This window comes from Callospermophilus lateralis, chromosome 6 (genome assembly GCF_048772815.1).
Source record: "Callospermophilus lateralis isolate mCalLat2 chromosome 6, mCalLat2.hap1, whole genome shotgun sequence".
NCBI classification, from domain to species: Eukaryota; Metazoa; Chordata; class Mammalia; order Rodentia; family Sciuridae; genus Callospermophilus; species Callospermophilus lateralis.
The window spans coordinates 113,365,710-113,382,620 of NC_135310.1; the positions used below are offsets into that span (position 1 = coordinate 113,365,710).

A 16,911-nucleotide genomic window follows, 5' to 3' on the forward strand; every position below is an offset into this window, starting at 1 on the left:
ACAGTGCATGAGCCTATCCAGGTGGCCCCACAGACACATGGACAGTGGGCCCTGAAGGGACCCAAGGCATGGGGAGGGGGTACCCGCAGGAGTGGAGGCCAGGGGAAAAGAGCCCTGCAGCCACCCCCACTCCACTCACCCCAGGAACAGACCAAGTCCCTGGATGAAGACGTGAAGCAGAAACTTGGGTTTCAAGCCTGTGGAAGAACTGGGGAGAGGGGGCTGGGACTCAGGGACAAAACGGGGCGGTGCAGGCCTGACTTAGGTGTGGAGGAACCAGACACCCTGGTCCACAAACGTGGGGCACAAGGCCTGGTGCCCGGCATGCCCAGTGTTGCACCTGCAGAAGCCACCTTGGCAGGGGCCCCACTGTGCCTTCCTCCCACGGCAGCCTTCCAGCTGGACGCCCCTCCCCACTCTCCCCTCGATGACACGCAGGGCCCAGTGAATAGAGGACGTTTAATATTTCTGTGCTGGTCACACGGAACACAGGTGGGGACACATGGGGGAAGGGGCGGAGGGCCCCTGCCTCTCAGGAGGGGTGGCTTGTGATGGGGTGTGTTGGGGTCTCTTGGGAAACATCCAAGGAGTCTTCTCAGCAAAGGGGCCTGGCCAGGGTGTTCTGAGCACTCGACACACCCTGTCCTTGGCCTTAGGTTGGGGTCCCCCATAGGGGGTCTGTGGAGAGTCTCACTTTTCCAGCTTTTTTGCTGGAATCCACTCCCAGCGTGACGGGGGACTTGGTCCTAGAGAGGGGTCTGGAGAGCCCCCAGGAAGCAGCCCAGGCTTGGGGACCAGGACTCGAGCCCACCCACTCCCCTCTGCCTTCTCTCCTTCCTCCAGGCAGGGCAAGGGCAGAGGGGAGGCCAGAGGGCCCTCTCGGGGTCCCAGGGTCCTCGGGGCAGGGATGAGGGAGAGGGTCTTGCCACCAACAGACACTGTAAACTTTGGTTTAAAACAATAACTTAAGTGAAGGGAGGGCTTCCAGCCTGGGGCCAGGGTGGGAGCTGGGAGAGTGGGGTGTCGGGAGGCGACAAAGGAAAAAGCCAACAAAAAGTTTTGGTTTTTGCTTCCGGCATAAGAAAGGTCTTTGGTCATCCGTTTAACTGGGGGGGTGGGGAAGGGGTGCTGAGGGTGGGTGAGGACTGCAGCGGGACCCCAGGCGTGAAGGGGAGGCTGGGGCCGGCCTCACCCACAGCGCGCCCCATGCTTCCCAGCAGTGGGCACTATCTGGCCCCAGCCCGGGCCTCAGGGCAGTCTGGGCTCCACCTGCAGGAGTCCACCCAGGGGGTGGTGGCACTGGGCACATTAGTGCTCCCTGGTGCGGGGCACTGGAGAGGCACCCAGCCAAAGTGTGGCAGGAGGCCTGTCAGCCTGGACCTGGTCTCAGGTTGGGGGAGGGCTGGAGCTGGGTGGCCCCGCTGGCACAGACCCCCACAGGGCACACACTGGTCCCCCCCCAACAGCCCAAGGGCTAATTTCTTGGGGATGGTGGGAAACTTCGTTCCCCCACCAGGGCCAGGGCAGGGCTAGGAGCTGGAGCTGGAGAGTTGTTTCTTCACAGTACGGAAAAGAAGGTGGAAGGAAGCACAAAGTGGGGAGGGGCCTCTGGCCAGAAACCTCAGCCTCAGCCAGGTGTGGGCCAGGCCGGAGAGGTGGCTTAGCCCCGCCTGCGGGTCTCCATGGCGCTGAGGGCCCTGTAGGGGGAGCTGGTGGGGGAGGAGGGCCCTGCTGCTGGTGGTGGTTGGGGGAGGTGGTGTCAGATGTAGGGGAGGGTCTGAGAGGGGTCTGGGCCCTCCGTGTCCTTTGCCGGTCCCAGACCAGGGGTTCAGTTCGGTGTCCCCTTGGGGGCGGGACCGTTCCTGCCCCCAAGCGTTTGTCAGTCAGGTCGCAGTGGGAGGTGCTGGCCCAGGCCTCCCCATCTGAGTCCTGGAAGTGCCTTCAGGTTGGAGGGGCGTGGAGTGGGGGTAGGTGGGCGGGGTACTGGGCGGAGGAATCTCCTGCTGCCCTGCCTGCCCCTCCAGGCCCTTAGGACAGCTCCTCTCCAGGCAGCTCCTCCTCCAGGTCCCTGTCTTCCGGAGGCCCCACAGTGCTGGGGTTGGGGGGACCCAGTGGGGGCCCAGGCCGCCTGTCTTCCTCCGCCTCAGCTGGCTCCTCCTTCACCTGCACTTGGTGGCTAGGGGCAGAAGAGGTGAGGTGGACCCGGGCCTTCCCCTCATCCCTCATCCGTGTGCCCTCCACATTCATCCACACGGGCACGGGGGTGCCCACAGCGTCCTCCCCACGCCCAGTATCCCTGAGGTCTGATGTCCCCCATGGTTCTCTGCAAAGAAAAGAGGCAGGGGTCTGCACTGTGTGCTTACCTGTACTGAGGTGGGGAGAGGCGAGGGGGGCTGCTGCTACCATTGCTGGGCAGCGGCTCCACGGGGGCGCCCACGTCATCATGGCTGAGGGGCAGGAGGCTGCTGGCAGAGCCGGGGTTCAGCATTCCAGGGCTGTTGAGGAGGGGGAAGCTGCTCTCGGCCAGGGCAGCCTGGAGCACACAGGATCGAGCCTGTAAGCCGGCTCAGGGAACCAGTCCTCCCCACCCCGGGGGAGTCTCCCATGTGGGGCAGTCTGCGGGTGGCCCCTGGGGGGTCTACCTCGGCAACCCCAGGGCCTGACCCCAGGGCTTTGAACACAGAGCTATCCGAAGGTCAGAGCTCTGGCCCTGCCTTCCATGTCCCAGCTTTTCTGAGAACCAGGCCTGGCTCACCCTCACACTCAGGGGAGAGGGGACCCCCAGACTGACAGGATGGGGAAGGGATATCACTGGTCATTCCAGTCCTCCTGCTCTCTGCCCCACATGGTCCCAAACCAGCCCTGAAACCTGAGGTGAAGCTGGGTCCCGGGTCGGAGTGGGGCTGTGGTCTTCATCTTTCCCATCCACCCCTCCTCCCTTGGGCCCTCTGCAGGGAGGGCAGGGGGTCTCTTCCCACGCTGAGCCCAGGGTCCTGGAGAAGGGAGCTGGGTGGGCTAGAATGGCCCAGTCACCTGGTAGCTGGCATTAAGTGCTCCGTAACTGAGGCCGGAGATCATGTTCTTCACCAGGGTGGGGCTCCTGGGGGAGAGAAGGCAGACTCTGGCTCACCCACTCACTCCTCATGTACTCTCCCCATCCCAGGGGCTGGTGCTGGGCCAAGGACTGTCCCTCCATTACCCTGGGAGGCCAGAGTGGGATCAGCCTCTGTCTGCTGAGCCTCATGTGTTCTAGTCATAGTCAGTTGAGAAACTCACCTGGCCCCGGGCAGCCATGGCCCTGCCTAGGGGAGGGTGCTAAACCTCACAGGGGCACTGGGACCTGGCCAGTCTCGGAACTGTCAGGTGGGAAGCAGAAACCCTCCCAATGTCTGTCTTCACATGGGGCCACCTCAGCCTTTTTTCTCTCTGGCTTGGATTTTCTCATGTTTGTCAAAGCCTGAGCTGTATCTTCCAGAATGCCACAGTTCCACGTGTGCAAAATCCACTTTCTTGCCATCCTGAACTCTGGGACTATGCAATAAGCCATTTGCTCAGTTTGTCCCTGGGGACTCCACACAAAAGGATATATATATTTAAATACCAGAAGGTGTTGGGAGAAAGCAATGGTTCAAGGCTGCTTCTCTACCACCATGATGACCCCATTTACAGAACCTCAGAGAAGTCAAAAAACTGGCCCAAGGTCACACAGCTGATGAGACACAAAGGTGCAATTTGAACCCAGGTCTTTCTTTTTGGTACTGAGGGCTGAGCCCAGAGTGTGCTTAACCATGGAGCCACATCCCCAGCCCTTTTTTGTATTTTACTTAGAGATAGGGTCTTGCTGAGTGGCACAGGGCCTCACTAAGTTGCTGAGGCTGGCTTTGAACTCACAAACATCCTGCCTTAACCTCTCGAGCTGCTGGGATTACAAGTGTGCATCACCGTGCCAGGCCCTGAACCCAGCTCTTCTGATTCCAAGTTGGTAATGATCCGTGACAGTAACCAGCATGGAGACTGGTGTGGGGGAGACGGCTTCTCCTGGGCCACACAACTACCTGGGGAGAAGGAATCCTCCAGGGGAAGGGGAACTACAGAGGGATCCTTCTAACTTGCTTCAGGTCTCGCTCTCCTGAACCGGGGCCTCTGGCCAAGATGCACAGGCAGGGTGGGGATGCTGGGGGTCGGGAGAAAGGGGGGACAAGTGAGTCCCATTCACAGTGCTGTGCGCCTCCTGCCAGCCCTCTGCGCTCTCTGCCTTCTTCCCCTTCTTCCCCATCAAATAAAGAGGCAGGCCCAGGGGTCTCAGAGATTGGCTCATCCTATGATGAGTAGGGGAGTAGGTCCTGGGGACAGCAGCCCCCTCACCCTTGACCCGCTGGCTGCCAGATGCCCATGACCCAGCTCTGGCTATGGCTACCGTGGGCTTTGTCTCTCTGGTACCGGGTCCCCTTAACTCCTCTCAGTCAGAACTGGGGATAGAAAACCATGTAAATGCCCACCTTCTGATTCCAACTGTCCCTGTCCTAGCACTGGGCTCCTACATGCCTTCGCTCTCCCTGACTCCCCGAGTTGGGAGGCATTTAGGGCACAGGTCCCCTGGAGAGTCTTGCAGAGACCTAGCTCATACCCAGGCCAGGTGTGGCCCACCGGGGCCTGGCCCACATACCCTGTCATCTTTGGTGGTCTCCGCTTCTGATACTCCCGCTCGTCCACGGTCCACACAGCGCCCTTGACATTCTCCACACGGACGAAGCACTTGTGCAGGCTGAGGTTGTGGCGCACGGCATTCTGGGGGTGCAGTGAGGAGGGGCTCAGAGGCAGCCGCTGGGCTCTCCTCTGCTCAGGTGAGCACAAGCACCCGGTCCAGTCCCACACCCCAAGCACAATAGTCACCTGTCCCAACTCAGGGACAGGGAGGGGGAGGGCCGGGCAGGGGTGGGCTCCCAGCTTGCTCACCACAGACAGCCTTTCAGTACCTTCCTCCTCTCCCTGCCACGCTTAGGAAAATTCTGTCTTGTCAACTACATGATGTCTAGGTATCAATAATTCATCTTACCATCATCACCCACCAGAGACAGGGAGCCGTTACTCCCGGTTTCTGATGAGTGCGATCCGCTCGGGCCCATGCACAACTACTTGCCTTTACAAGTTTGGGCAATAACTTGTGAACCCTCACTGCTGCCCTCATGGAGCCCTGGGAGTCTGGGGACTGTGACTTATTCGTTGAGAGCATGAGGCACATGGCAGAGGCCTGATCCACACTTGTGGAAATAAAGAAGCCAGGAGGAAGGAGGGTGTGAGTGTGCCTAAGGCAGAAAGGAACAGAGAGCTGGGAAGTCGCCCTGTCACTCTAACTCCTCCCGGCAGGATAGCTTCAGGAATTGAGGTCACCCGGTTTGTAGGACACTTGGTAAGGATGGGGTGCTAGGCCCAATGCCCGCCCAGTGTGGGCTAGGGCCCCAGTCTACCCACTGCCTGGCACCCACGTCCCTCAATCCTATCCCTGTCTCTCTGCTCAGCTTTCAGTGCCCCACTGGTCGTCCCCAGCCATCACCATCCCTGCCTGCGTCCCTGTCCCTGTTACCTGTCCTCCTCCACCTCCCCCGCCTCACCCCATTCCTGTCTCCTCTTTACATTTCTAAACGGGGAAGAAAGCGGGCAGGGCAGGCAGCCCCAGCCCCTGGAGACCCCCTCTCCCTCTCTCCCTTCCAACTCTTGCCACTTGCAACTGGCCCGATTTCATTACCAATTTTAATTTGCCTCTAATTAAATCCTGTGTATTTTTCCGACTCGCTTGCTAATCCACGAGGGAGGCGGGCGGCTGGAGTGGAATCTCTTGGAGCGATAATTACAAAGGGCCTAATCACGCCGGGGCTCCTGCCTCGGAATAAATTTGCCCGCATTACGGGGCTCCGATCCTCCGCTTTGCAAATGAGAATGACCCCAATTTCCGAGGATGGCCTCACCGGGGCTTTTTTCCCTCATTTCGAAGCCTGATTCGTGATGAGAGACTAATTCGTTACGCTGAAACATTAACGGCAATTTAAGGGGTCTGGCGGGGGCTGCGTAAACAAAAGGATGGGCCCACAACATGGGCCCTGGGAGGGGATGGACATGGGGAGGGCCAGCGAGGACCATCAGCCTGGCAGATGGTCGCTCTGTCCCCGTAGGAACAGCAGCTGGCCTGGCCCACACCGGCTCCCAACCCTTCTGCCCTAGTCTGAAGTAGATAGCATCTCAAGGTGGGAGCCAGGGAGGCAAAGGAAGAGGGAAAGAAGGAAGTCAAAATCATTTAGGGGAGGAAAAGGAAGGACCTCAAGGGGCAGATAAACAGGTAGAAGTAGAAATGGAAGGGAAAGAGAGTTGAGGGTAGACAGGGCATTTTTCCCAAGGAACATGAATGAAGCTTGGCTTAGGATAAAAACCCTGTCAAAGTGGACCTGAGCTGACATGGATTCTGCTCTTCTGTAGGGAAGGCACAGGCCATGCAGTGCCCCCCAGTGGTGAAGGCGGCACAGCAAAGCACTGCCAATTGGGAAGGTCACTCACTCAGCCACTCACTTTCCCCAGGCCCAGCTGGCCTCATACTGGGACCCCAGCTAGGTGTGGGAGATGGAGGTGAGGACCAGGCTGCATAACCAGTCCAAGGTGTTCAGTTTGAAATATGAGGGATGGGTGGCCTCAGGACGGTCACTGAGTAGTGAAGAGGAAGCCAGTTCCTCTTAATGGCCACAGAAGCCAGAAGTAGAAAATTGCAGTGAAGTAGGGCAGGTGAGAGAGATAAGGGGGGTGGGTGGGGGGTGATTAGTACACCATCCTCAGGGGGTTGCGGTCTTATGGAAATAAGGCTCTGTGTTGCTACTCCTAAGGACAAAGGATTAGTATGTAATATTAAAGTGAACATTAGATAATAATTGTAACGATCCCTTACATTGGTATTGGACTCTATCACTTTTAGAACCTGGTATCTGATCTGGCCCAGAGGTTGGAGACTGGACCAGGTAGTCCCAAGAGGGCAGGTCTGTGGTTGGCAGGAAATGATATCACTCATAGCCAATCAGAACAGCTGCCCCTGCCTCACAGCCTCTCTTCCAAGCTTTGGGAGTTAGGCATGGGGCTAAGAAGCCGGGAAGCAGTCCCTCCGGCTGCACTCAGAGAAGCCTGCCGGTGCAGACCCCACCCAGCTGGGCTGCTGGTAGGGAGGGAGGCCTTCCAAAACACTTGTTGAAACCTGGTGACACTGGGGGAGGTAGCCTGTTGAACTGCAGTTTCTGCACTGGCCAGCAGGGGGACTCAAGAATCAGGGATCCAATTAAGGTTCTGAGATATGGACCCCTCCAACCTTCCCACAGGGGCCAAGACTTCCTCCTCCTTCCCTCTGCGCCATCCCAGTTTAGATGTCACCTTCCCACTGTGCTGCCTGAGCACACACAAACACAGGCACACATGCATGCACACACCTTATTTTAGCAAATAAATAAATGCATTAGCGCCCTAGCCCACATCTTTGTGTCCCATTTTTCTAGGGTCCCCCCTCTTGCCTTCCTCTGGTCCCCCAGGAAAACTCTCCAGCTGAAGGCATTGAAGTGACTAATTGGATATAGACAATTATCTCCCTGCCACTGGTGGCAGTGATGGGGGCGTGTGAGCACCTGTCTGTGCCCAAGTATATGGTCCATGGGCCTTGGTCCACTTTGTGTCCAGGCCCCCCTACTCCATTGCATGCTGCCTTCAGAATAGGTGGTCATCCCAGGATATCCAGATCCTTAGTGCCTCTCAATACTAAGTTTGGGCATCACCAACCCCTGAGGCCTGACCTCACGGGGCTCGAGTCTTTGGGGCCCGTGGGAGATCACGGGAAGGATTTCTTCCCAAAGGGAGGTAGCACTGGGCTGGAAGGAAGGGCCCCAGAGAAGTCAGTGATGGAGGAATTCACAGCCCTTGCTGGGGTGGGGCGAGGGCCTATGGCGATGCCTGTGCCCTGCTGGGCCAATTCAGCAATAATTGTTGAGGGGACTAACTGCCAGGCAACCTTGGGCTCTGTGGGATGATGTCCAAGGATGACTGGAGCCCAGGGGCGGGCAGGTGGCAGGGGCATGCCTCACCTTCCAGGTGGCAGTGTTCCTTCGGAAATAGGCAAACATCCTGGTGAACCAGTTGTAGATCTCGTTCAGGGTCAGCTGCCTGTCGGGGGTTTCCAGAATGGCCTGTGGACAAGGAAAGGGCCAAGGGAACCCTCAGTCTGGGCCTTGGAGGGACACAGCTCTGTGCCTTCTCCCTTCTACCTGGCCCCTAACTCGCCTCTGAGTGGAGGAGGCTTGCTGCAGCCCACACGGGTCAGGCTGGGCATGGCCCAGCAAGGCTGACCAGAGCCCATACTCTAGGGGTTAGCACTTGTGTGGGGAATCAGGAGCGTCTTCTGAGGGCGTGTGGCTTCCTGGAAAGCACTGCGCATGGGAGCCATGGCCATGGGGTGGGGGCTGTTTGGAATTCCCCGATTTGGGCACAGGGCACCCTGAGCACAGGACTATGTGAAACATATGTGAGGTTGCGCGTGCCTGAGGGGAGTGCCTGAGAGATGTGCTCGTGTGTGAGGGTGAACGTTGTATGAACACTGAAGACACCACGGGTCGGACACAGGGAGGGAACAGAAGCCACACACAAGATAGAACCAAGGAGGGAGAGCAGACAGAACCACCCAAGTGCCCCAGAGACCACCCACGCAGGCTGCAGGCTGGCTGCACTGCAGCTGCAGGAGGTCACGCAGCAAGGGAAGACACAGGTGAGGGGAGGTTGGCCCAGGAACCCCCAGAGGCTGGGGTCCAGGGGTGGGCTGTAGAGAGCTCCCCAGCCTTACCTCTGCTGCCACGCTCACCTGGCGGATGAGGGAGGCGTAGGTGAAGGGGGGCCTGACGTCGGCGTTCTTGTAGAACTCGTGATTCTGGGCCAGCTCTGGGGGAGACAGGCAGAGGATGAGGTAGCCAGAGGGGGCCCTCCAGGGACACCGTCCCTCCCAGCAGTGGCCCCACAGCCCCACCTGCCCTCACCTGAGGAGATGGGAGAGCAGAATTTGTCACTGCTTCTCCTGCGGGCTGGACCCCCGCTGTGCAGAGAGGCAGAGCCCAGTCCAGGGGGCCTCAAGGGTGTGACAGGGGCAGCTGCCGAGGTGGGGGGGTGCACGAGACCATCTGGGAACGGGTCTGCGGAGACGGTCACCTTGGAGAATGAGGAGGAGCCGGGGACCGGGTTCAGCTGTGAGCAATGGGGAGGGGCTGAGAACCAGCACCCGAGGGGTCCTGAGGGCCCATGGGCCTGTGGTGGGACTTGGGGAGGCTGGAGGCACAGGAGAGTCACTCACTGGCTGGCTGAAAGGTTTGGGCTCGGAGGGCCGCATGTGCAGGTGGGCCATCATGGCCTGCAGCCGTTCGCTCTCCTTGGCGAGCTGTGGAGAGGCTGGAGGTAAGCAGGAGGCAGTGGGCTCCTTTTCCTCCTCCCCATCCCACCTTCTGCCAGACTCCTCAAAGAGTCCATTATTCCCCCCAACTCGCCTTCACACGCCAGCTTCCGGGCTCCCTGAACCCCGCTCCCAGAAGCCTCAGCAAATCTCTGCTCCTCTGGACCCTTCACAACCTCAGAGGCCAGGACTAGAGACTGCCAGCTCTGTGAAGCCTTTCCCTTTCTCCTCTGGCCCATGGCCATCAGAGTCTGCCCTGTGTGTCCCAGGCTGGAGCTCAGCACCACCCCTACACGTGTGTGTGGGGGGGTGCCTTCTTCAAACCAGCACTCAGAGTCTGTGGCTGAACAGCACCCAAGTGCCTAGTGTGGTGGCACCTGTGTGTGAGGGCCTTCGCGTACTGAATGGAGATGCGGGGATGGATGAATGGTTCATTCACCCCATTCATAAATTCAATGGATCCTTCATGACTACCCTCTTCAGGCAGGGCGTTCTGCTAGGAGGAGTCAGAGGGAGATGGGTAAATATTGATTGGTTAATTGATGGTCTGTCCAGAGTCATCTCTTAAGGATTGTGTTCCAGAGCTTCAATGCAGGGGCCAGACTGCCTGGGTTCCAGACCCGGCCCTGTCCCTCAGCAGCCGAGTGAGCACCAGCAAGTGACTTTGGTTCTTTGTATGTCTGCGTGCTGTGTGGCATGGGGAGAATCAAGGTACCCGCCTCACAGGTTGCTGGGAGGACTCCTTGAGCTACTTAGATATAGCATGTAGTACAGCACAAAGCAGGTGCCCGATGTGCTAGCTGTTCGTGTCATTTTTATTTTTATGTAGCGCGAGTCTCTCTGCACCTCCCAGCAGAGATGCCCACAACTCTAGTTCACCCCTCAGAATCCAGCTGTCCTCATTCTCACCACAGTTAATTAGGACCTAGAAAGCATAACATTATGGCTTTGACCATGCGACTAGAGACCTCTCCTGGAAAGTGCTTCGAGCAGGGGCCCTCCCACATCCCACGGGCCATACCTGGATCTCCAGCTGCTGCACCACCTGCATCTGCACCCGGCACTGGGCCGTGCTCCGGTCATCCAGGGCATGCTCTGTGTTGAGGTGTCTTCAAGGGGAGGAGGGGCAGAGAAGAAAGAGTTGGCCCTGCTGTCACCCACCTCCCTAGTCATCCTCCAACCCCTCCCACCAAGGCCCGAAGAGCAGACAGACCAAGAGATACAAAGAAAGGGTGGGAAAAGGGGGCAACGGAAGCAGCCTTCTCCTCAGCCTTCTTTGATGTCTTTGCTAAAACCCCCTCTACAGAGAGATCTAATTGCAAATGAACTAATTAAGTAAACCTCTGACGAAGCGTGAAAACAATTTGTTTGACCCTGATGCGGAGTTAATCAGTCAGTGACAGAGCCTGGCACGGCTGTGGCAGCTGGCGGCCTGCTGCCAGCCGCCTGTCCACCTCCCTCCCTGCCTGTCCCCAGCCTGTCTCAGGCCATCACTGTCCAGGCTGTGGGGAGGGTGGTGGCTAGGGAAATGCCCTCAGAGTGCTCCAGGGATGGGGTGCGGAGGCTGTAAGTCGGGGAGTACTGATGGGTGGGGGTGGCGAAGGATAGGCGGCAGGGGGAGAGAACCTGGGCTCCCCTGGAATGAGGACATAGGACAGCTGGTGACCAGAGGCCCCAGAAGGGGTGAGCTCTGTGGTAGAGGGCGAGGGGCCCTGTGAGGAAAGGCCACTGGTATACCACCTACTTGATAAACTGGCCCAGGTCTTCACACAGGGTCTCACAGCCTGGCCACTTGCACTCTCCGTGTCCGTAGAGGGGGTGGGAGCCGGGGGTTTCCTCATGGGAGGAGCTGGGAGGGCAGGAGGGAGGTGGTGGTTGGAGACTCTAAAGACCCCAGCAGCCCTGGGCCCAGCTCAGCACCAGCTGCCCGGCTGATGACGTTTCTGTCCCAGCTACAGGTTTCCCAGGGGTCTTGCACCATCTCTTATGCGCTGGGATGGAGATGAACTCCTGGGTCCCGGAGTCCCAAGCCCTCCCTCCCCAGCCCTCAATATACTGCCCTGAGGGCCCAGCCCCCCTACCTGTCTCTCCGAGATGTGAGCACAGTGGGCTGTCCATTGGGCAGAGGGTGGTGAGAGAGTGGGGGGGAGACCTTGGGGGGGGCAGCGAACGAGGTAGCGGTGGCAGCCGTGCCAGTGAGGTCCAGCCCCTCCTGCTTGACACTGTCCTCAGCAGGCTGCCCTGGGGCACTCTCACCCTTCCACAGCTGGGGCAGGTCCGACGGGCACACCGCTGCTGTGGGAGAGACAGGGGAGGCTGGCCGGGCCCCAGGAGCATGCGTGGCCCCTGGATCCAGGGAAATCTGAGGGGCTGGGGGGGCACTCACCTTGGGGGAGGGTCTGGAGGGGCCCCGAGGCTTGGCTGGGCTGCAGGCTGACCAGTCCCTGCCTCTGCAGGTTAAGGAGGTGCTGCTGCTGCAACTGTTGCATCTGCAGGAGCTGCTGCTGGAAGGCCAGCTGCTTGTTCCCCAGGGCCTGGGAGGGTGCCCGAGGGGGCGGGCAGAGAGGGTTGCCAGCGGCCTCAGGGGTGCCGTCTGGCCCCCACCCTGCGGCCACCCCCTCCCAGGGCCTGTCAGCCCCCGGAGCTGTCGTGGTGGCGTCTGCAGCTTCTCTGCTCCCGGCCCAGCTTCCATAGGGCTGCATGCCTCCTCGCGGTAAACACACGCACGCATGCACGCACGCACGCACGCAGGCGCGCAAACACACAGCCAGACCCAGACACGCAGCAAGACACCCTCCCTCCTTCCCCTCCTTCCTCAGCTGCTGGCTCAGTCCCGCAGCTGTGTGCCTGGGGGCGGGGGCCCTCGTCACCAAGATAGATGAGCCGGTCAGATGTGGGGGCCACTCCTGCCTGGAGGGCACCCTTCCCACATGTGTGTGGGGTGGGGGCGGGGGTGGGGGGGCACTCTGCTGCGGGAAGGGATTGTCTCCCCACATGCAGATCCAGCCCTGTCTTGCTTTTTAGACACAAGAGAATCTAGTAGGCCCGGCACACACTGAGCCTCGCGGGGAGCACAGGCAGCACCCCCTTCCCACCCAACCCCCAGCTTTAGTTTTCACACAGGCACTGACAAGTCAGGCTGTCAGCAAGCCTTCTGAGCCCTCAGAGCCAAGCTGTCCTGGGTGTTTTGGAGGCTAGATTATCTGCCTGCCTCCCTGCCTTGGGGGAGGTAGGGTGGGGGGCTGGCTATTCAGTAAGGAGACAAGAGGATCAGTCCAGCCCAGAGGTTTAAGGGCAGACAGGCCGCGTTACAAGACCCAGAAGGGCCCACGGGATTTGGAGACTGCCTGGACATCATCAGGGAAGCCTGCTGGGAAGAGGCTGCCGTGAACCTGGGCTGTGGTTTGGCCTGCAGGAGGGAGGCATAGGTCATGGACAGGGGGGATTGGACACAGAAGCTCAGGAGGCACTGTGGCACAGACGGGCAGGGCATTATTAGAAAGGGCAGAAGTTGGGACAGGCTGAGTGGGGGGAGGTGCATTGCTGAGGAACAGAAACACCGAGAGACAAGTAGGCAGGAAGATGGCATGACCACGACACAGCTGGACAATAAGACACACCAATGACAGGATGCAACCTACAGTGTGGCCCAGACGACACGTGACATAGGAGGGAGTGAAGGGGGATGGGGAGGGGGCTTGCGAGTGGACTGCCCTTGCCTTGACCCCTATTACATTGACTCCTCCCAACTTTTTCCCAATTTTTCTATTCCTGCAAAGGGATTCTCTCCTGACCACTTTTAGACTGTCAGACTCTGGGCACAGGAGAGCTAGGTTGTAGGTGCCAGGATGGGGGTTCCTACGGGGGCATCCAGTGCCTTGGGCAGTCTCTCACCTCTTTGGGCTGCTGCTTCCCAGCCTGCTGCTGGGTGAGGAGCTGAAGGTGCAGCTGCTCTTGCTGCTTCTTGTAATATTCCTGCAGCTGGTGGGGAACAAAGGGATGGTGACCTAGCAGGGGCTGCTACCAACAACCCCAGCCTGGGCTCCTGCAGGCGAGGCAGGGGCGGAGGTCTCATGGAAACACAACCTGGTGGGGAGAGATCTGTTCTCTCCAGTCAGCCTTGAGGATACTGGAGCAGGACTTGGGTAGGGAGGGAATAGAGAGGCAGGGGAGGGTATCCCACAGTTGTGAACCCTCCCAACCTCTTGGTAGATCTCCTGAACAGGCCACAGGGACAGGAGCCCAGGATGTTCCAGTACTTTGTCCCTTCCTGGAGTTCCAAAGATAGAAGTGGGGCCAGAATACAGGAAAGGAGTATGGGGGTGGAGTGGGGTGAGGGGCTGCTGAGGTTGGACCTTTGGCCTCTCCCTACTGCCCTGGAGGAGTGCAGGCCAGGCCAGCCTGAGCAGTTTCTCTGGTTTCTGCCATGGCTTGGGCCCTCAATGAGGCTGGTAGCAAACAGGGAGGGAGGTGCGAGGCCAAAGGCCAGGCCAGGAAAGGCAGGGGCCACTACCCTGGGGCCAGACTCACCTGCTGGAGCATGAGAGCCTGCTGCTGCTGGAGCAAGGCCTGCAGCTGTGGGGGTGACAGGATCTGCTGCATCTGCTGGGGGGTGAGCATCTGCGGCGACATCATAGCCACTGACACAGGCACCTGTGGGATTTACCCTGTTAGGTAGAGGCAGCACCCAGAGTCTCCCCATAGTGTGGCAGAGTAGCTGGGCTCGGATTCTGGCCTGGCTGCCTACTGACTATGTCTAATAGGACAAGTGACTAACCGTCCTGATCTCTGTGTTTCTTGTGTCTAAAATGGAAATAGTAATAGTGCCTGCCTCATAAGGTCACCATGAAGATTAATTAATCCTAGGACAGAGCCTGGCATACAGCAAGTGTTTATACGGGTTGCCTATTACTACAGATGGGTTGCCTGTTACTGCAGGATGTGCTGTCCTTGGTGCAGGAAGACTAGACCCTAGTGACACTGGTCAGGGGAAGCCATGCTTTGGGGGGCTTTCACCCAAGGAGGGAAGGAGCAGGACTCCACATGCCCAGCTCTTGCGCAGTCTGTTCTGAGACCACTAGCCAAGACAAGTCTGGCCGGTGGGCAGTCTGCAGCCATTGGAACTATTAAAAAACTGGCCCATCTGAACTTCAGCCTGCTCACAAACATGTCACGCACCCTAGCACGACCCTCTAGATAGCACACATAGTGGCTCAGACCTTGGGCAAAGTGAGCTCTGTTGGTGCTGTCCTTATGAGTGTGCATGCCAGGGAAAGAACAGCAGGCACAGAATTAGGGTGGCAGGCTTCTACTCCCAGCTCTGGGCTGAACTTGCTGTGCAGCCTCAAGCAAGCCATTGGCCCACTCAGATGTCAGTTTCCTCAAACATAAAACTCTGGGATGGACTACAGAACTGACTCCTACCTGGAGCACCCCGGACTCCCGAAGCAGAGCAGCTTTCTGCCTTCTGCCCCAGGGGGCTCAGAGGACCCTTCTGCAGGGAGAAGGCTCAGGGAGAGGCAATGGTACTATTATTCCCAGCCTCTGAAACCCCCAGGCTTGTGCAGTCATGGCCAGGCAGGTCCAAGCCACTACACTGTCCCAACACACTAGGTTTTAGGGTTGTTTTGGTTTCCTTTCTTTTTCTTTCTTTTTTTTGGGGGGTGGGGGGATGGGGGGGGAAAGTATTAGGGATTGAATCCAAGGGTTCTCTTATCACTGTGCAATAACCCCTAGCCCTTTTTTTTTAAAAATAATTTTCTTTCTTTTCTTTTTTCCCTCTGTGGTACTGGGGACTGCGCCCAGGAGTGCTTCACTACCCAGTTACGCCCCAGCTCTTTTTATTTTTTGATTTTGAGATGGATCTCACTGAATTGCTGAGACTGGTCTGGAACTTGTGATCCTTCTGCCTCAGCCTCCCAAGTAGGTGGGATTACCGGCTTGTGCCACAGTGTCAGCCTGACCCCATTTTGGCAGGACAGGTCTTCTGAGGGGCTGCCACCCCTACTCCTCTGAACCCTGTGTGCACAGCACCCCCAACCCCTGGCAGAGGGCCTGGCACACAGTAGGCACTAAGTGTTTGCTCCTCTGAGCTGAAATGCCCTCCCCAGCAGACCAGAGGCCCCTCTGAAGGCCTGGGGCTGGAGGGAGAGGTGTGGGCCAGCCCAGTCAGGGAGGAGTAGCATGCAAGGACTTGTTCTGAGCGGGACAGGTGAGTTCCCCAGGGGACACCCCTCCCCAGCCTCAGCCCCACCTGTGGGGTGGGGAAGGAGGAGCTGCTTCCCTTCCCAATCCCTAACAGGGCCACAACTCAGCACCCAGCCACCCCTTAAGCCATGGATCAAGGAATCCCCAGGCTCAGGGGCAAGCAGGGAGGTGCCACTGCCCCCAACTCTTATGTACCCTAAAACTAGCAGCTTGGCCCTTACCTGGGCGTCACTCCTGTACTGAAGTCCACCCCTGTCCAAAGCCCCTGGGACAGGTAACAACCTGACCTTGTTTTTAGACGCGGATGTACCATGTGCGTGAGGCCCCCAGGGGCCACCAAGGCAGCAGGCGTATGCACATGAGCCCATGTGAGCTTTTTTGGTTTGTTTTTAAACCCCACTTCTACCTTCAAGGAGATCAGAGAGGTCTGGTGGCCTTAAGTGGCAGGGTAGGGATTCTAGTCCACGTCTGTGTGGATTCCAGTTTTCCAGAGCAGGCCTGGGCCCTCCTGGTCGGAAAGGGTCACTGTGGCTGAGATCCCAAAGGTGAGCTGCCCCTTTTGTAGCTGCATTCCAGAAGAACTCTCTGGAAAGCCAGGGTGTGGGGTGTCATGACCCACACCCAAGGGGACCTAGGGTTGGGGTAAGACAATGGCACATGTCCATCCCCCTTGCAGAACCAGATGCTACGTCTGTGGGTGGCTGCTCAGAGAACTTGGGTTTTGCTATCAAAGACTGGGTCGCAAAGCCCAGGCTGGCAGTGTCCAATGCTGAGTAGGTATCACAGGCTGTCCTTTCTTTCCTCTTCCCACAGGGACATCCAGCAAAGAGAGGCATTATGTAGTGGTGAGCTCCCAGCCCTGAATATCAGAGTCCAGTTATCTAGGCTCTTGTCCCTGCTATTTCCTGTTCTTTGAAGTCATCCAGCCTCAGTTTCCCTATTTGCTTACTGGGATTTAGAGTACCTGCCCTCCCAGTCCCATAGCTGCACAAGAGGACACTGGTGACTGAGCAGGTGCCAGGCACTTGGCTAAGCTCTTTATGTCTCATCTCCATGACTCTCCACAGCAGCCCTGTGAGGAAGGCACCATCGTCCTTGGCCTAGAGAGGCAAAGCAACCTGTCCTGCTCCCAAAGGGATATAGAAGCGGGGAGTGAAGGGCACTGCTTGGGAAGGGTCATGGAAGACCACAGCTCATCACGTAAAGAAGCAAGCTAGAGGAGACGGACATGTTCCACAGCAAGAGACTGA

General features: G+C 58.3%; 1 protein-coding gene across 4 annotated transcripts in view; it reads right to left on the bottom strand.

The window, feature by feature from the left end:
- Window positions 1-450: 450 nt before the first annotated feature.
- The window catches only part of Foxp4 (forkhead box P4), a 51,511-nt gene continuing 35,050 nt past the window's right edge, over window positions 451-16,911 (bottom strand). Inside the window, exons 4-17 of one of the 4 annotated variants that reach the window (XM_077109662.1) lie at window positions 13,985-14,107; window positions 13,349-13,435; window positions 11,841-11,988; window positions 11,536-11,746; window positions 11,199-11,303; window positions 10,476-10,563; window positions 9,359-9,442; window positions 9,048-9,216; window positions 8,876-8,952; window positions 8,106-8,207; window positions 4,667-4,788; window positions 3,034-3,100; window positions 2,364-2,533; window positions 451-2,176 (exon numbers count right to left, since the gene is read on the bottom strand). In XM_077109662.1, the coding sequence (XP_076965777.1) occupies window positions 2,029-2,176; window positions 2,364-2,533; window positions 3,034-3,100; window positions 4,667-4,788; window positions 8,106-8,207; window positions 8,876-8,952; window positions 9,048-9,216; window positions 9,359-9,442; window positions 10,476-10,563; window positions 11,199-11,303; window positions 11,536-11,746; window positions 11,841-11,988; window positions 13,349-13,435; window positions 13,985-14,107 (1,701 nt within the window). In that variant the 3' untranslated portion in view covers window positions 451-2,028. Of the gene's footprint in view, window positions 2,177-2,363; window positions 2,534-3,033; window positions 3,101-4,666; window positions 4,789-8,105; window positions 8,208-8,875; window positions 8,953-9,047; window positions 9,253-9,358; window positions 9,443-10,475; window positions 10,564-11,198; window positions 11,304-11,535; window positions 11,750-11,840; window positions 11,989-13,348; window positions 13,436-13,984; window positions 14,108-16,911 lie in introns of all 4 variants that reach the window. The other 3 variants (XM_077109660.1, XM_077109661.1, XM_077109659.1) reach the window with 3 other exon arrangements.